The following is a 21183-nucleotide window of genomic DNA, read 5'->3' on the forward strand; positions in this document are numbered from 1 at the left end:
GGGCCAGTTGTATCAATATGTTTTGAATAATATCTGCAGAAATAGTGATATCCCAGCCCGGACGCAATTCCGACAGACTACATCGTGGTTATCAGTAGCCTGTCTATTGGCTTGTTTTGTATTTCTGAAGTCATTTGTCAGATTGAATGATCATTTTACAGTCACAATTATCCTATCAGTATAGATTAAGCTGTATTCAGAAGAAATTATAGAGTTTATATAATATGTCAGCAAAAACATTTACAAGGACAACAACAACTTATTAAAAACATACTTTATTCTGCCATATTGGCCATTCATAAATTTGAAACATGGTTGAATAAAAATATGACACTTCATGATGTATGTATCGCTAGATCTAGTACAACCCTTGTAAGCACACACAACTCTGCAAAAGTCCAAAGTGTCATATATATTAAAGGATTGCACCTGGAAAGAGAATATAAAATTGATAATTTTGACCTTCAAAATTTGCACAAACAGAGACATAAATAAAAATACAGTACAAGTATCACAAAAAGACACAAAATATTATGTAAAATTGAATGAGGTTGTCAACCTTGAATAGTTGAGGATACAAGATGGCAAAAAGCAATTCAATAATAATAGATTGTTACATTGTGGTACAATGTGTATTAACTTATTTGATACATTGTAATACAGTGTGGCATATTGCATTACAATGTGTATACCTAATTTGATACATTGTAATACAATGTTATAAAAGTTGAGGTAGAAGCTAGCACTTCCTTTCATATCAAAATTTCACAGCAATGATTGACTGACATTCAAATATGTAATATGACATATCCTTATCTGACAACACTCTCTCACATGATTTGTTTTTGAACACTAAGGTTGTTTACGTTCTAAAATTCAAAATAATTAAATCAATCACACAATATTGTGTATTATTTCATTGTGGATACACAAAAACATATCAAATATCACAAATTCATTTCCACTTTCAAAAACTTCACAAGTTCTTCAAAAACTGTTCCTGGAAAATTGCATTTACAATATTGTATACTAATATATGTTAGAGGTAGTTTGGTGTGGGTTTGTGTGAAATTGTCTTGAAATCACTTCTAAAGCTTGGATAGGCTAAAAAATTTTACTGAAAAAATCAGCTTTTCCTGCTTTGTTTATAGCATACACTAGATAAAACACCTATCTTAAATATCAGTATAAAAAAGCTAACAAAAATGGAGTAAAAAAACTCTTTGTAAATTTGCTTACAACAGTAAATATTTCTTTACTGGTCCAGAAGTCTTTTGTCTCTAACTCAGTTATGATATATAAGTATGGTGTGTTCAAATATCAAAATACAAGCTCCCAATCTTCCTTCAATGGTCACCAATCATAACATCACCTGGAAGTAGTAACACGCTACAATAGGTCCTAAAGAAACTGTACTCCAAAATGTAAAACTCACGAACATCAACTGATGCAAAATACAGTTCATTTGTAGTGGTTCTCTTTGCTTAAGAGATTTTAAAATGTAAAAAATGTACATTAACAGGGACAAAGTTGTCAGTGCAGAGGCTGCAAACACTAGAATTATTGAGCTCACAACCTAGCTACATGTATCAACTGTTGTGGCTGTTCTTGTCCGCTATTCAGTCTAGTTTGGACAAATTGGAATTGAGCTCACAACCTAGCTACATGTATCCACTGCTGTGGCTGTTCTTGTCAGCTTTTCAGTCTAGTTTGGACAAATTGGAATTGAACTCACAACCTAGCTACATGTATCCACTGCTGTGGCTGTTCTTGTCAGCTTTTCAGTCTAGTTTGGACAAACTGGAGTTGAGTTGACAACCTAGCTACATGTATCAACTGTTGTGGCTGTTCTTGTCAGCTATTAAGTCTAGCTTGGACAACTTCTCACAACCTAAATACACCGAAATGTCGTGTATACATTGGCTCATGACTCCACTTGACAGTCTAGGTAATAGGAGTCACTTCTACACGATGTGTTCTCTGTGTGCTGACAACTAGCATAACTAAAATAAATAAATTTATTAATATATTGATATTGAGAATCAATCTTTATTTGTGAGTACAAAAATCAATAGTTATGGTCCCATTTATGTTTGCATGTCATTTGAACTTTAAATACTTGAAAACAGCAATCCTAAAATGCTGTCCCATTTTACTTATCTTGTATTTTCAATTCCACACATTAATCAGAAATTGTAAACTAATGAAATGTTACAAATTAGTGGGTAGCAGGAACCACAGACAGAGCTGTCACTCAGCTATTCCGATTTGGAATGAATGTATTGAAATACTGGCCATAAAGGCAGCCATCTTGGGAGGTCACACATCACAAGCATGATCAACCAGTTTGTTTAAGTTCATTATTTTCAAGTACACAAGTACACAAAATTATACTTGACTGATATCAGAAACATCGAAAAAGTCTTCCTCATTTCAGTATTAAAATCAGTTGATTTGATTTCACACTCAAAAATCAGTAAGAAGAATTGATTGGAAATATAAAAGAGAAAATTCATCATAAATAGAAAATCTTATAAATCACAAGTTGTACAGAATTATTTCAGATTCAATACTGGTAATCATAGTAATAATGACCAAGTATTTATCATTAAATAAAGTGTTTTGTAAAGATCAAGGAAACACAATTCATTGTTAGATCTCTCTTTGTGTGTTGTAAGAAGTCTTGACAAAAAACATTGCAATTCTGAAAGGATCTTTTCAATAGCAATGAAAAGTTCATTTTTTTTATCTGGAGCCATTTTGGCCTTCATACGTAACTTCTCCAGAACATAACTTATAAAAAATGCAAAATATATATAAAAATAAAGTATACTTCTTGGAATGGAATGATATTTACAATGAAGTATTGTTTATAGCACCATGTTTTTTTTTATAAAAATGTTTTTAAAAATCACATAAAATTGAGCTTTGGTTTCTAAAAAAATTTTCTTTTTTTCTATATATATTAGGAATCTTCATGAGCAAAAACTGTACAAGTAAAAGGAGGAAGTTCCCTGCAATGAAAAAGAAAAAGTAATAAACGTTAGGCTAAAGCTGAATGTAGAATGAAACATTACGACGGACACAATTTCAGTAAAACTATTACTGTACATAAATGGATGATGTAGATATAATCATTCTGCAAATGTTGCAAATAATGGAATAAAACAACTTTCTAACTTCATATTATGTAGATCATGGAGATCTGAGTGCAGGTCACAGATGGTTATTAAACTAAACGTAACATTTAAAACCAAATTTATGTTCATCTTTATATTTGAAATACCCTCAGTCTTCATCATAAAGTCTCTTCACATCCTGATTAGGATAATTATCCCAAATGGGATAAAAACCAATGATTCCTGTCAATAATTTAATTTTTTTTAATTGTTTACCTCAAATGAGATAAAATTATTTTGATATTACGATAGTTTATCCTGATTGGAAAAAATCAAAATGATCCTAACCATCGGTTAATCATGATTGTTCTATGATTTTGCAGAAAACTGGGTCTAGTTACCAACTGTGCCAAATTCTTGACCAAAGACCCTTGTATGAGTCATTCTATTGGTTCATTTTCATAACAACACACTGACCTACCTGAGTTTATTGTGACAGGAATATAAGCTTCAGGCCAGTTTCACTGTCTGGAAAGCAATTACCACAGTATCCACCACAACTACCAATTATGATTATGCCATTCTGTGAACCAATCAAATACAAAATACACTTGTCAATCAAGGAATGTGGTGGACCAATCAAATACAAAATACACATGTCAATCAAGGAAAGTGGTGGCCCAATCAAATACAAAATACACACGTCTGGTAAACCAAGGAAAATGAGATGATTAAAATGACAATACGTTCATCATCTCAGAGCTGGATAATGTGTTGGCTATTCCAATATAATAAACCTACACAAGAGTGAGTGTTGGAAAATAAGAATTCTCTCATTCCTTTTACAATATGTACAGATGAGTTCATCTTCATGTTTATAAATATTTTGACAACTATAGCATTTCTTTACTCGTTTTGCAAGGTAGCAGAAATGAAATATCCATCATAATCAAAACGTGTATTTTACATGTCAAATGTCTACATTTCATTTGTCCACTCAACTAACATACAATGTACAGCTTTTGCTTTTATCTTAATTTTTTAACTCAGCTGTGGAAGAGTGCAAAAATGGTTTAAATATTAGAATAGTTTTGTACCTTGTCAGTTTTGTTAAGGAGAAGTAGGAATAATTCATTTATCAACTCACCTTTTCCCTGAATATATTTCTAGTAATATCTCTGCCTTGGGTATCCCAGCTAGTATCAGGAGACACCGCTAGGCCAGTACCGGTAAGATTAATGTAAAAACGTCCCTGTGGACAGTGGGCATGGCTATAACAATCACCTGCACTAGCATAAGGTACAAATCTACCATGGCTGTTACTTGAATACCTCCCATCCTCAACTTTGGTGGAAACAGAACAAAACATGTTATTAGTATTATATCATTAGTGTGTAATTTACTTTTGAGATATGAATGTTGTCATTCTTTTTAACAGTAAATTTGTTGTTGTTGTATACCTTACAATACCCTCTGAAGGTATAGTTGAGTAATGAAGCTCACTAGTACTCACACTAATTTCATTCCACTTTTTATACACAACTTGATCATTTCCTTCAGATTGTTTCATCTTCAATCATAGTCACACATGTACATGTATATGCATTTAATTTTTCACCATATATTTTCATCAATGAGTGTGGAGTCAGTTTTGAAGGGCTGTCAGCATTTATCATTACAAACTTCACACACAATGTTTCACTAATTCAATTCATAGAATGTCTTCCATCTTGCTGAGAGTAGTCTGGATGTCACAGTGGTATTGGAACATCTCTGACGAAGATCTTGAGATTTGATGAAGACTAGCACTAGACTATCCACTACCTATACACAGATGTTATTACTGAAGCAACAAGATAAGTGATAACTTACTGATAACAGTTAGTGTATTGATGTCTATCCTTAGCTTGGAGAATGCCGATAGCCCAGCCTGGGGATGGCTATTGTCTGTACAGGCACAATCATCATTTCGATGTCCATCATATGGACAGGTGGCTGGTTGTAAGAGACTGCAATGTAGGAAAATGGACAAAGTGTCAGTGAGGTCAAGATTTGATAACAAAGAATACAAGCCTTAAAAGGTCTAAGATTCAATCTTTGGTTCTTGTACTAGTGATATCTTATCATTTGATCCATAAGGTTTAAATACGAATTCACTATTTAGTCCAGGACCAACTTTTTTATAGTCATGTCAGACACTTTTTCACACCTGGAGTGGTTTCTAAACCAAGTATTTTCACTATCACATCAATCTCTGTCTACCGAGGATTCCACAATGCACTGTGTGACAACTGACTGACCTTTTAGCGTAAATTTCTGAGAAGTTTTCTGCTTCTCCAGCTGGCAGTGATAAATATTCTGAAGGATTGGTAGTATGCATAGCATGGCAGTATATCTGTAATGTTCTACCATGTACCAAAACATGGTACTCCCCATCCTCTCTCTTTCCTCTCATCTCTTGTATCTCTCGACAACTCCTAGGTAAACCTTAAACAACAAAAGATAAATACATCATGCAAATATCCTGACATTTCCAACATTAGCTACATTGTGTAAAAATGATTGAGCATCATATGTTTCAGTTTGACATGGAAACCAATCAAAACTGCACTCATGCGTAATATAACATCAATTTCTATGCATAGGAAGTCATGTAGATGCAAACAACACTATACAACCACTATAACAGAGATTCTAAATCTTTTATAAAAACATGAGAATATCATGGAACATAGCAATATTGAAGCCAATTTTTCTTAACACTTTATCTAGAATGCGTCCTGATGTCAATGTCCTTTTGAAGGGAGCCCTCTAGAGTTAGGACTGTTATCTCGTCATCATATGTAACGTATTGAGATACACTTGTACAATTTCATGTTTGTCAATCTCACTTTGAAAGTGTGTTCAAGTTCTATACAATACAAAAGTTGCTACTCTTCATGTACATGTACTTCCACTTGACAAAAGCATGAATACTTATTTTTTTCAAGTAAACTAATATACATCAAGTAATATTGCAACACCTAGAATGTCCAATGTGTATATAGGCCAAATGAAGTACAATATTTCAAAGACTTGAGAAGTACATCACTATAAAGTAAAACTTACACGGTCCCTGGAAACACGTTCTCACAGCTTCTGGTTTTATAGCTGGTTCAGCACACTCTGTGGCTGGCCGACTTCTACCATCTCTTCTTCCTTGGCACTGAACTCTCCTTTGTCTGATACCAATGCCACATGTTTTAGAACACTGCAACAAATTAACAATGTTCATTATTAGTTGCAGTGTTTGCAACAGTGTAATAATACACAGTAAATTAACAGCAGTGTTTGCAACACTAACCATGAGGTGTGCATTCACAGCAGTTTTTGTAACACTATGACTAACTTTGTAACAATGTGAAGTTTTGCAACGATGTAACAGTATGAGAATGAAATGTACTACAGTATTTGGAACACTTTCGATGCAAAGTAGTGTTTGATAAAGAGTTTGGAATACAAATAATAATGGGTGGCCGTAAGCATTACCTGAAACATTGTAAAAATAACCATCATTACTTTGACTGCTGTAATAACAAATGTCATTTGAATTGTTGGTAGAGCTGACAAAACAATAGGATGCAGGGTTGTAGTTGAAATTGGGTTTGAAAATATTGACTGTGGCGGAAAACAAATTGTGTCTTTCCGATAACATGGCCTCAGAAAATAGGGTAGGTAGGCCTGGATTTTATTGTATTTTGTTTTATCTTTTTTACTTGTTTTTATTTTTTGAACAATATTGCTTCGACCAAAAAACAAACAAAATGTCTGTCAGAATACCCCGTATGTGATAGTTTGATGAAATATGTACAGACATCACTGGGGAAAGAAAGTAGACGTGCATTACAAATACATGTGTAAGGTCAAGAAAATAAAGAATTTCCTATGTTTTTGTTTTATATGTTTTAAAAATTTTTTTAGGGTTGGCGGCTTAAACTTGGGTCGGTCGGGTTATTGGAAACACGCAATTTTTTTTTGTCCTGATTATGTGTATGGATATATCTATATACACATGTATAATGAATTATAACCAGATTACAATTATTGCCATACCTCACTCCATGCTCCTGTTCTCCAGTAGCTCTCCCATTCACATTCCCCAAAGTTACATGGACGTATTACTTGGGGTTTCGTATCTATGTCACAGCCTGTAACTTCACCTGGTATTGGCCATCCTTCTTTGCTAAGTGACTGACAAGTGACAACTCTAGTCTGCTCACCTTGCCCACATGTAGTGGAACACTGGATAGACAAGTAAAGATGAAATTGTTGTTGATATAATATCTAATCTGTCAAATGTCTGCTATTCAGTTACATAACCTGAAACACTCAGTCATTTTGGTCAATAAGTTAGTTGGGGATTAGTTGAAGATAATCACTCAATCAAGTACACCGCGGCAGACTTCAGAAGTCAATATATCAAAACCTAAAAATACACATTACGATGATTGGTTAATGGACTAAATGATTGGTAGTTGGTGTACGCCTCATCTAATTAAGTTAAAAGCCATTACATCTACGGTATACACTGTAAGTAGTCAAAAATTTCATATTTGTTCAATCAGAATTCAAAATGATATGCATATGCACTGTCACTTTTTTTTTTTACTATTCTTAAGAATCTCATAACAGCTAGTATAAAGCAATCAATGCAAATTTATTACTACTTTTCAAAACTTTTTGTGTAAAAACAATTCCCCCCCCCCCCCCCCCCCATATGGTAGAAAAAAGAAGATTTTTTTATGCACTGGACAAACAAGATGCATGACTTCCTTACCTGGTCCCACTCTCCTAATGTCCATTTAACAGATGGTACTGGACAGCTTTCTGAATTACATTTCTTAGATTCCCTGGGTTTCCTTCTATTGCAGTGATCTTCTTCAGTAAGTCTGCCTTCACTATCAATACAATGGACCACTCTGTGCCTCTGTCCTCCACCACAAGACCTTGTACACTGTAAAATACAATACAATCAAATCATATTATTATTTGGACATGTGACACAAAAATGATGCAAATCACAGCTGACTAAGTATCTTTTCCTTTGATACAACTTTCTCTATAACCTTCCCAATAATATATACTCTCTGGCAGATATGCTTTCTTGAAAAAGTTGGGAAAAAATTAGTCGTGTTCTTTTATTTGTACTGTATTTTATTTGAGTGCACGGTTATTGTAATAATATGATTTGTAGTTGGTTGTTTTGTGTTGTTTTGTACTTTCTCTTGCCATTAGCTATTTATATATATATCCATGAGGGGTTTGAAGGACAACCAAACTCTCCTTAACAGAATTTGTGTAAAACTGGTTCCCTTGTAAATCAATCACCTCTCTATGCAGTGTAAAGTTGGTCACAGTATCTTTTCCTCTTGTATCCATGTCAACTGTTGGTAAAACTTACCTGTGACCATCTTCCTGTACGCCAAGTATAGGTGATGCATTCTTCACGTTTACATTTCCTGATAATTGGTGGCTTCTTTCTTGGGTCACACAGTTCCACACTCACCAATCGATTGTTCTTCTTCAAACATTTGAGTTCCCTGGTTTTCTGCCCTTCTCCACATGTTACAGAGCACTACAAACCAAAATGATCACATAACTCTGTTTTTATACAACACCAAATATGGGTAATGTAAAATTATCTACAACCACACACCGATATGCAAACACAAGACAGTTTAACACATAAACACTGGGATGCAATACCTAATAAATAAAATACCTATTAGCACATAATAATTGGATGGTAATCTGGTAAACTGTCATTTGATGTGAGATAACATCCTGATGTGAAATCACCAAAGAAGCCCCAATGTAAGACTGACATCTTAAAGGATGGCAGTCTTACATATGCATAAGCCAAGTAATAAAGGAGTAATAAAGGAGTACGAAAACCACTATTAAAGTGTGTATACTCATTAAATGCAAATCTATTGCAAAGATGGGTTGTTGGTGACTGAGTGGTTTTATAGAATAGCTTGTATACTGCTTACCACATCAATCTGGATTCAAACCCACCTACTACCAGCTGGATTTTATTTGAAATCAACAAGATCTGTGTGGTAAAATAGGTGATGCTAAGTTGGGGGCCTACTGAAGAACCAAGTCCCCCCCCCCCATACTCTATTCCAATATTGATTTTGATTAATAATGTGTATTTATCATCATCATCATCATCATCATCATCATTATTATTATTATTATTATTATCATTATTATTATCATCATTAAGAGAGAAACAAAAAAGACTTTGTTTACAGGAACATACACAACAATTTAATCATTTATAGTTTATTTTGATGTTCTTTATACCTACACTCAATCTATATCTCTTACTAAGAACTGCACATTACAATGTTCTTCATGTTATTAACAGTCAGTTTAACAGTCTAATAATCTTTTTAATGTATTTATCTGTTTTTTCTTCTCTGAATCATATCTTTAACACTTGCAATTTGTTACCTACAGACTGTTGAGACATGTATTATGTAATGATAAATTATTAATATTATTATTATCATCAAATATCACCAGATATTAGCTATGAATGAAATGAATGATTTTTCACAGTACACGTTATAGATTACTATAGATACAGGAGGGGTATACCATTGCCCTAAGCTTCCATACAACCTTGTCATGGTCAGAGTGTCATTGAGCCAAATTCCATCCCTTTTATTGGTGGTTAGTTATTGTGCAGTCAAGGTCAAATATTCAGTTAATTTATTGACTACAACTTACTCTAATAAATCATCATTACCTTACTACTTGTACTTTTATCTAGCCCTGATTTTAGGAGATGAAAATAGGACAAGTTGATCACATGTGACCTATTTGTGGCAAAATTGGATCTAAATGTAACCTAATTGTATCAATTTACAATACTTAAACTGGATGTAGAGAGATGATTATGATTGTTATATTGTAGCTAAGTGCCTTAATGTGATACTTTAATGATTCTCTATGAGAAGTGAGATTGTGTAACATACTTATTTATTGTACATGCAATGAGGCTAGAAATTGAAAAGGGCTAAGAGACTGGTAACACTTCCTCAGTATGGTTGCCAGTTGAAAACCGGGAAGACTCGGAAGGGGTTGGCTATTTTAATACCATTTTTTGCAGGTAATTGGGATTTTGTATTTTCTTATCTATCATGAGGACACTCAGAAAGAATAAGAAGAGCTTGGCATGACTGTAAAAAAACTGATTCCTCTTGAGGTTGTTGAAATCAGCTTGAGATTTTATGTTCTGTAGTTGAACTTTGAATTATCCTGCCACTCTATACCGTCAGTGGTAAATTAATATCTCCAACGTTGTTCCTCAAGACTTGAATTTATGAACACACTCACAGGATTTTTTTATGTCTCTACAGCCAATAGAAATCTGTTTTTAATGGCCAACACTTTCAAGTGTGTGAGTTTCATTAAAGATTTATACACTACTAGTTCCATTGCTGAGAACTTAATTGTTGGCAGCACAGTGTAATCTATTTGAACAAGTTCAATAGCTGAATATCCACACAACTTGCTGGCAATACAGTTACATTAAGTATGAGTTGTGTTCAAATCTCATTTGAACTACTTCAATAGCTGAATTGCAGCCAGTGTCTACAATGAATTGTAAGACTGATTTGGTTTTCATGAGTTCCTGTAAGCCTGTTTGTTAATTGTACGTGTTCCAAGTACATGTGATATCATGGTGTTGTTATTTTCAATGGGAAATCATAGAATGGGTTTGAAAATTTGCTTTTACGTGAAGAAATAGGTAACTGTCATGTACAATGCAGACACTGTTGGTTGTTAATTACAGTTATCCATGCAACGATAAGATCTCTCTATTGATGTACTCATGCATATAAAACATACACTTTCAGTACTTGTAAAGAGAAAAGATGGTTGTAATTTTACACAGTTATATTTGGGAAACCGTTGCAAGTAAAACATACAGTTTAGCAGTTTTAAATCGGCATCCAGGGTAAGATAAAGTGACAACTATCCTGTAAGTAACATATGCATGACAAATGTATACAATACGTATTAACCTGATAGCATGTCATCTTGTGACGTAGGAGAAAGTTCTAGTCTTTGACAGCAAGTTGTCTACATGTACTTTTGGAACAAGCTAATAGGTAGAGAAGACAGGGTGGGTTTGGAGAATGACAGTCTAGGCATACAGGCTCATGGGGTAGGATCGAATGTGGGCGAGTGTGTACGGTATGATGAAAATTACTAGTAAAATGAGAGGAAGGGAATGGTTGAGGCAATAACTGTGGTTTAGGGTTAGTTTCAAAGTTTTGGTCACAATATAACACCCACCTCACTCCAGGGTTCACTTTTCCACTTGGGACATTTCATAAGACGACATCCTCTGAGATGTTTAGGTTTTTCATCAGGACATATTTCATCTGGTATAACTCTACCATGGCCATCTTTACAGTAGACTTCGCGATATCTCTGTCCTTTGTCGCAACTTTTAGAGCACTATAACAAGTACAAAAATAAACATATATTTATGAGTAAACACGAGATCTCCACACAAGGTATATAAGAAACACTAAATGTTCACTGTGACCATTTCATTTCACCCTTCTGTAGAATGGATCAACCCAACTTTTCAAAAATAAAAATATCTATTCACTGAGTGAAAACACCTAAAAATCATATATTACTTTAATATAAAACTTTTGCTAAAAGACTCTAATGTGCCATATCTTGATATATGGCTTTTAAATCACTGGTCACATGACACACAACTATAGCCAATCACAACTATTTATATTTGTTAAATAGGTTACTAGGTCTTTAGTCATGTGACTTGGTATAGCCAATCAGTATTACTATAACACTGTCAGTTTGATTTGTAGTTAGACATTTATCAAAATGTCAATATATACATTCTGGGTCAGTAAATTAAAAAATACACTAATTTATCATATGATCTTTTAAATCCCTCCAAAATTATCATTATCAGTACGGACAACTTTGTACCAAATTTCCCTTCTCTGCTATACTGGTTCTTTGTTCCCCTTATCAATGCACTCAAAGTGAGAGAGAACAAATATTGCAAATGGCTACTGATGAGGAATTTGCTATCAACTGCTGATGCCACTTTTGACATGATGCTTTTTGTTACAGGATAAATGACAACATGTGACAACAGAGATGATAAATTTGTCTGGAGGTTCTAAGTACAGTATATATTTGATAGACTAAACAACTTATCTTTCCTGGGTTAAAGTGTTTAAAAAGGCTGCAAGTAAAACAGTCAAACCCTATTATTCATTTGTGACGTGTGCTTATACAAGTGGCATTTTCAAAACCCAATTCAGTAGCATGGAATTTTTTTTTTTTACAAATTATTAAATGACAGCAATTAAACAGCTCAAAATAGTTAGTGTATGAGATCAGTGGAGAAGGAAGGAAGGAGAGAGAGAGAGAGAGAGAGAGAGAGAGAGAGAGAGAAAGAGAGAGAAAGAGAGAGAGAGAGAGATGTGTCAAAATGAAAACTGGGAAGATCATACTGATCTATTATATTCATAGAATTTATTGTTAACATTCCAAGTGAAATCAAATAAATGTTCACATTGACCCATAAATAATCAGATAATCAGCTAAAAGCTATTATTTAATTCTGGTTATCTCTATCTTATTTCTTTTAGCAATGACATGATGATTATAAGTGGCAGTTACATTGTATAAATTGGCCAGCAAAAAGACATTGTATACGTCAATATAAAGGTTGGGAGAGGTATTGATTTGGGTTGTTCAACTCCAAACATTACGGTTAACCAGTACCTAGTGACTCATTTCAAAATAGCAATCTAGTCTACTTTTTTCTGCATCACTGGTCCATGCATCCAATAGAATGTATGATTGCCTTAACAGACAGAGCTTGTATTCCATGGAATGGCAATGCCGGATGTGGTTGATGAGTCAGTTCAGAAATATTGGAAGTATGAATCCGATAATTCATATTGCAGTGCATTTCCCCATGCTTCATTAAGTCTATTTTCTCATCCCATCTCTGTTTTCATTTTAATGACAACAATCACAGATAGTCTCCTATCTGTAAAGTCAAAAGTCACACAAACATGCCCTAAGGTTTCTCTCCGTTAACTTAGTAAACCATGGTACAAACACGTACACAGAAATACCTACATCAGTGTTGTCTATATATGGGTCACTGCATGGCAAAGGTTATGATCCACCCTCAAACACTTTCAATCCTTGGTTTCTTTTAGCAATTCTCTGTTTAGGTATTCCTCCCATTACAGTCAACTATATAACTAAACTATACATAATTTACTTTTTTTTACTTTTACATTTTAAAGGTGAAGTCTGACAGTGCTTGCTGTGATATGCAATCTGCATATTCATGAAGGCTATTAGCATCACTGAAAACTAAATAAACCTGCATAATTAATGTGGTAATTAGCATAATTTGGAAACAATGATATTTCACCTGTATATTTATAGACATTATTATTTTACACACTATGATAGACAACAATGCTCTTTCTCATCCGATTCAATATCATTAAAACAATTTTTTTTCTAAGTTGCATTTCTTCCATCATAGAAATGCTTAAAACAATTGCAATATCAACCATAATTAGTTTGGTAACTAAAATATGCAAGTTGTAAATCTAAAGGCCAGGTAAGCATTCCAAAACCTGGACTCTACTGGCACTAACAGTGCATGTGCAGGTACTTCAAAGATATACACTCTAAAATACAGACTCTATTGTGGAACTGGAAATAAACCTCTGAATATCGTATTTCTTTGTGCCAACAACATTACAATGAGCTAAGTATATAAAGACACTGGTGTTATTATACTTGGAAGGGGAACACATTTAACATTTAATAGACTAGTTCTTATACATTGATAAGGAGGTAATTCATATAAAGGTTTGTTGTGTTACAACTCTACAACTCTATACAACATACTTAGCGACGGAACTTAAATGAGTCGAGTAAACCAGGACTATATGAGACGGGTTCTTTTACAAATATCTAAAGTAAAGTAGTCATGACAGGAAAGCTAAGGGTAGGGGGTTTGAAAGGATGTAGACATTTCAGTAGGGAGTACAAACAGGGATGCAGTACTACTGTGACCTCTACATGAGCTATTCATTTGATAAGTTTGACCCCCACCACTTGTGTTACACTTCATACAGGAGACCACCACTGCTTGGAGACATCAACAGTCAACAAGTGGATCCGGTCTACCCTGCTAGACCACTTGGTCACACTTGACTGCTAGTGTATGACTCCTCCACAATTGTAGAAATTGAGAACATATTGGTTTACTTAATCAGTAGTTCACTCAACAAGTTAATTCCCTAACTTTATCAGGTGTATCCGGGCACCCTGGAACGTCTGGAACAAAAGAATAGGTTATGACCCATAGCAGTGTAAGTAGCTTTCGGGAGCTGCTCACACAGGACTACCTCTCTAGACATTCCGATAATGGATAGAAATCGAACACTGAAATAACTTCCACTTTCTCTGTTTGTCTTGTTTGAAAATACAATAAAACTTCCGCTAAAAATCAGACTACATATGTAGAGTTTACACAGCACTACATACTGCCTAAATGACTGTATAATACCCAAGCTGATGTACAAACAACACTGAAATACAGTCAAGTGTTAATGGTTATATAGGTACCATAGTACACATTCAGCTGGACATAATGTCACTTCACTTTCTAAAAATAAACCTAAGCAATCCTGTCCTACAGTACATTTTTGCACCAAGCTAGAACTGAGGCCATGGCATCGTAGTACCTTGACATTAATAATCTGTTAATGAAATTTCAAAGAAAATTGACAACATTTAACATTTATATTAAACGCAAGAACTGAGATTTGTTTTACACATTGGTGATGTGTAATATATCGACGTTGAAGCAGGAGTACCATAAGTATGAATTTTGACATATTATTGACCAAATGTGCACAAGTGTTGCATATGCATGTGCAGAAATGATACTACCTACGTATATAAAAGTGTTTTCTCTCTTCATACATTACATCCACATACATGTACATATTGTTGCAATTATTTCACTGATTATTGACTAATACACATTTGGTATTCACTACTCAGGGGGTCTGACTCAAATTCAACATCATGAACATCTGTTGAAGGCAATACAAGATGAACTGGAGGAATGCCTGCGGTATTTATTATGATAGACCTATATGATTATTTAAGCTCTTGTTAGCTACAAGATAAAGCCATTCTGAACTGCCTAGGTCACATTTCATGTACTTTTGCTGCCCCTGACAACTTCATTCACCTTGTCACCATTTGTATCCTGGTGAGATCACATTTTTTGTGCATTTGGATATATTTCCTGTGATTGCTATAACTTGCCAGCATAAAAAGTAGTCTTGTCACAGACGGCATCCAATAAGACTAGAATGTCCATTTTCTTCAAATAAGCTTTTTTTTGTGTTAAAGAACATATGCTATATTGACTATAGTGTACCATCACTTTGGATAGTTTTAAACGACTTCATTTTCAACTCTGAAAACCTAAAAATCACAGTGACAGATGTTAGTAGAATATTTCCAAAGATCCATTTTTATATAGACTTTGTTGAATAAATTTGTATGCTTGTTGTTGATCAATACAGATTCTTTCATTCCTAAAATTACTGACAAGTTGATAAATCTAATTTTTTTCCAGTATTTCATTTTACATATCTTTTTATTGAAATTTTTAGACATGAATGTAAGCATAGGATTATTATTTTAGATAGTAAATAATTCACAATTATTCTCTGTAAACTATACTGCATAATCCCCCTTGAACATCCTAAATGAATACAAACTGTAAGTGAATTAGGCTGTAAAAAACCTTCAAATTTCCCCTAAGAGAAAATTCTGAGTATTTGGTCTAAAACTGGTTCCCATAGCATAAATTTTACACATGGTTGAACCTGGTATGTGGTTGCAAAAAATAGGTACGTTTTCCTTTTCTTTCCTCATTGAATCAGCAAACATAATGTAGACAAAATGTTTAGGTTGCAGGTATTAAGAACTGTTGTGTGTTAAATATGTTTGGACTAACACTATAGATCAATCTATATCCTTATCATGTTCTAAGTAAAAGTGTATTTTGTACAAAAAATCTGTGGTGTCCAATCCAAATTGGAAACACTGCATAGTGACTTGGGTGGCACCTTGATGTTTAGATATGCTTAGGATTTCATGCTAATTCGTGTGTGTATAAACTTAGATTTGTTGATGACTGAATTTGTTGTCAGTGGATGTTTGGAGTTTAAAGGTAATTATCTACCTTAGCAGTCATTATCTCATTCACAAAGTCACTGTGTGAAAATGGTGATGATTGGGAAATTAAGTCAAGTCTATTCAATACTAATGACCGCAGAAGCTTAATTATCATCTTAAAACAGTTCTGTGGTTGATGAACCATGAATTCCTGTGAAAGTGACAAACTCCGTCACCTAGCATATTATGCATGACCCCCACCTACCACCTCCTTGGCTGAATTGTACCTCGTTCTTAAAAACTCTGACAGGTTTGTATGGTGACATGGAAAAGTGGCTGTGACAGACAGACAACAGCAGTAGTACTATAACAGTCTCTTGAAAGTTGATCACTACTACATAGTTAGAGTGGAGCCGAGTAGTGTCTGGATAGGTCTGTGAATTTTAGTTATGTCACAGTCGGCGGCCATCTATTAATTCAACATGCCTATTAAGCAGCCCTTGAAGCTCTTTTCAAATCAACAACCAGATACTCTAACTATTGTCATTTCTCTATTTTCATTCTAAACACTAAATTTAACGCATGGTGTGAACTTTTATTTCACTACAAGTACATTGTTTTATTACTATCAAATCCACTGGTTCAATTCGTAAAAGTTAATGGACGCTGTAAAAAAATTAGCCGCCTACTTAGCTCTTACCCAGAGTGTGGTCATTGAATTTATTACAATGCACAAACTAAAATATGAAGAGTGAATTACAATCACGGACATCAATCCGTGGATGAAGGGAACCTGTTACAAACAGGGAAAGTAAACAAATGAACTGGATTAATGATAACTCTTGGCACAGAATGTTGGAAATACAGAGAGACAAGTACTACATTTCATCATTTGATAAGAACATGTAGTTGTATGGCCTCTTCACATAATAGTTCCTTTTCACAAACAAATTTGAAGTTCTCCTGGTAATTCATGTATATGCAAAGAGACCATAAAACTGTTCTCATCAAGCTGTGACATTTTAAATTAGTACAAGTCTCTGCTGTTCCACCATGCTCTGCCAAGTGTTATTAATCCAATTCATTGGTTTACTTTCCTGTTTGTAACAGGTTCCATTTGTCCACGATCTGATGTCGGCAGTTGTAAAATGACACACCAATAATGAACTTCCTACACCTAAGTCAACCTAAGACTTTTATTCCTTTGGTAAGTTACTCATATGTTGCTCAAAGTACATACAAATGACTTCTAATGCTGTGATCACTTTATTCTAACTTTGAAGAAAATGTAACCTTGCATATTAATATGCTAATTTGCATACAGTGACAAGATGAGTGAAACTAATATGAATAATCTTTATTTATACTGGATAGTTCTTTATGCATATAAACACTTGTCTCCCAAGAAGTCAAGTGAGGGCCATCCCTCATGGGTTCAGTGTTAATGCAGGAGGAAACTGGATTACCTGGGGAAAACCTGCATTGTTTGGTAGAGTCAAATTGAATGACACTCTTCTTACTTACAGCGTGGTAAATTTAATCAAACCCTGAATGGAATCGAACCCCCGGCCACAGTGGTAAGAGGCCACCGGCAACCCCTAATTCCTCTCTGACCTACAGTAATCATTTCAAATATGACTTCAGTACTTGCATGAAATGACATAATATATATATTATGACTATTAAGTCACTCAGTTTTGAAACAAAAGTGACTAAAATAGGTTAAAGCTCTCTATTTCATTTTCATTCAGCTTTGAACTTAACATATGATCAGTTGAGGGGAAAGTATCCATTGAAAATTACAGATGTTTGCCTTCTAATTGTCAGTGTATTGATCCATACAGTTGGTTCAGTCAAGCTTTGACATGTTAGCATAACACAGTTTTGTGAGAACACAAGCGGTCATGCAGAAGAAATGGGCTGCGACTATGAATTTACCATCATAGTCTAGGTGCAAAATTTAACCTGTTAGAAGACAGATTCTTGCTATACTTGACTCCTAAGTAAAGTCCCCTTACAATAATCTCTGAGACTGTCCTGTTTTGCATGTAACTTTAAAACTGATGCCTTCAACCAGTAGGTGCCGGCGTAATTTACTAAATGATCACTTTCCAAACTAATTAAAATTTAAGGCTGTTTGTATTAAAAGGTATATGCATGACCACCACTAGTACATTCATCTTCTTCAACCCCTACTTGAGTTGCTTGGGAGATCTTCAATGGTGTTAACACCCTGGATCAATAAATGTCATGCTTAATTATCAAATAGGTATGGGTTAATATCACCATACAACCTCAACTTGAACTTGGACAAATTTTCACATGGCTGTATTCAATACCACTATGGTTTGTGGTACCTCGCAATATAATGAGAGATTGTACCTCAATAGCTTGATTTTAAGTTACAAATTTACCATGACAAGTTGGAAATGTGTGGTCCATACCTTTTGTTTGGGTTCACTATTTGAAATGTGTTGTGGCCAGTATTGATTATGGCAAAACAATAGCACAAAGACCAGATGCCGATGTCAACTTATTTTTGTAACACAAACACAACGAACATGTGAAGAAAATATTCTGAGGTTTTTAGTACAAACATGTATTTGAGAAGAAAACAAATAAATCACCATCTGTGATGACCTTGGCCTTGGGTGTTTAATCAGGAGGTGCTCTATCCAGGCAGAACAGTGTTTATACTATACAAGTGTAATTTTCACACTTCAGTGATCAAGCATAACCTTGTCTGCTTCATTAAACATCCATTCATGTCAGGTCACTTAGCACTGGATTTCAACTTGTAATGCTAGATAAACATTTAGTACAAACACAACACAACTATCACCTGCATCAGTGCCAAACTATGTGACACATCACAAACATACAAACTGTAAAATGCCTAAAATCCTGCACAGTACGGCAATTTCTTGATATACTATGAATATATGACAAGTAGCAATACTTCGGTCAAACTTTAAAAATATTTCTTGAAACAAATTTTAATATGATGGTTAACTTCAAATTATGAGTATAGAATTTGTGTTGACACCTGCCAACTTATCCATCAAAGACAATTTTTAGATATCTACCAGGTGGATAAAGAGATATTTTGAAGGAATCCATTTTAGAAAAATGTACAAGTTGAAACACTGGGTTGCACTCTGGAACACTGTATCACTTTGATTGGATGACTCATAAATTGTGATACAATTGATACAAACTTTGATGTCAACACAATGAACAAGTTGACTCAACTTCCTATCCTAAAGTGTCACTGAGTAACGTCCTTCTCTTTAACACTATAAACCACTAACAAATTATTATTAGAATGTTTACGACCAATGTTGTTGCAGTGATACATGTCACTGCCTGTTGGTTTCAATGTACCCATATAAACAAGTACTGCAAATAAACAGGTTTACTGGTATGATCTCTTAAGTAGCAACTTCAACAAGGTAGCCAGGGGCACAACAGAGTGGATGACATCACTTTTTTTTTAAAACTATGATCCCCACTATGTACCCAACATTGACAATTCAGTCAAAGTGTACATAGCACTCAGAGTATCAAACAGATAAGAAGACATGTTTGTCATAACTGTTGACATACAAGTATAATTTTACTATCCTATTTGTTAAGTTTATGGACTTGTGGGAGAAGTAAATTTTCAGCCTAATAGAATAGCAAACTTTTGTTCCTGCTAATAAATACAATACATTTTTAAATACAGCATATGCAAAGTAAAAAAAAAATGCCTGGCAATTGATTCAGTATGTGGACTGACTGCAATCATGATAATACGTGGACTGTATACACCTGATGTTTTGTTAAGTGTCATGTTAACAATCAGGTAACCATAGGAACCATCTGGGATACAAATCTCTTGAAGATGCTGATATGCTAAAAAAACCTCTCAAGGACAGTCTTTAAACCTGGCTAAAAAGAAGCCGACTTGTTTACTGATACTTCTAAACAGCAAACAAATTGGGTGCAAGATTCAAGTTACAACAGTTTAAAACAAGGTATTTGAACTGCACAACCACATCAGGCAGTGAAAAAAAACAGAACTTTTGATGACAGAAATACATGCTGAAGATTGTTCAAAAAATCCTGAAGACAGGAATTGATTCAAAGTATATGGTCTCTTAAAGTTTGGTTTCAAATGCAGCTGCAATAGGCATGGCTTTGTTGTTGAATGAATGGACTATCAATATCACAGCCTTACAAGCCTACCTGCAATGCCTACAGGCTCCACATTTGCATAATTGCCTCACAATGCCACTCAGGTGTAGCAGACGTGTAAAATGAGTGGATGCAAGTTGGAAATCTTTCCAGTCACATTGTTGCTTTGGACAAAAAAAAATCCCTAACCACCAAAAATAACCATGTACTAGCATGCTTACAGACAACTATGAAGTATTATACGATCCCTGTGTTTGCTATGACCTGCTATATATTTGTGAACATACTTGGTCTCCATGCAACAGTCTTGGGCTAATTAAGGGAGTGAAAGGGGGGAGGTGCACAAACTACTGGTGATTAATTATCAGTAAATTGATAGTAGCTTAAATTACCATAGTTCAAAGGTCACCATTTCCAAATTTTAAAAAAAAAATATCAAAGGCTCCCTGGAGCCTGTTGTTAATAATTTAAAACAAGGAAAGTATACACTGGTGCATTTCATTAACAATTAATCACACATTGCAAGAGAAATTTGTACAGCACTTCATAAAATCGTCCAATCCTGAAATTCAGAAAGTGTCAAGGCAGTAAAGGGGGAGGA

At 34.4% G+C, this 21183-nt stretch overlaps 1 protein-coding gene across 1 annotated transcript in view; it reads right to left on the reverse strand.

The window, feature by feature from the left end:
* Window positions 1-316: 316 nt before the first annotated feature.
* The window catches only part of LOC144453840 (A disintegrin and metalloproteinase with thrombospondin motifs 9-like), a 132311-nt gene continuing 111444 nt past the window's right edge, over window positions 317-21183 (reverse strand). Inside the window, exons 27-36 of the mRNA XM_078145211.1 lie at window positions 11475-11639; window positions 8560-8733; window positions 7936-8112; window positions 7212-7400; window positions 6228-6369; window positions 5420-5606; window positions 4992-5128; window positions 4267-4463; window positions 3601-3702; window positions 317-3014 (exon numbers count right to left, since the gene is read on the reverse strand). Of these exons, the coding sequence (XP_078001337.1) occupies window positions 3607-3702; window positions 4267-4463; window positions 4992-5128; window positions 5420-5606; window positions 6228-6369; window positions 7212-7400; window positions 7936-8112; window positions 8560-8733; window positions 11475-11639 (1464 nt within the window). The 3' untranslated portion in view covers window positions 317-3014; window positions 3601-3606. The remainder of the gene's footprint in view (window positions 3015-3600; window positions 3703-4266; window positions 4464-4991; window positions 5129-5419; window positions 5607-6227; window positions 6370-7211; window positions 7401-7935; window positions 8113-8559; window positions 8734-11474; window positions 11640-21183) is intronic.

This window comes from Glandiceps talaboti, chromosome 1 (assembly GCF_964340395.1).
Source record: "Glandiceps talaboti chromosome 1, keGlaTala1.1, whole genome shotgun sequence".
NCBI classification, from domain to species: Eukaryota; Metazoa; Hemichordata; class Enteropneusta; family Spengelidae; genus Glandiceps; species Glandiceps talaboti.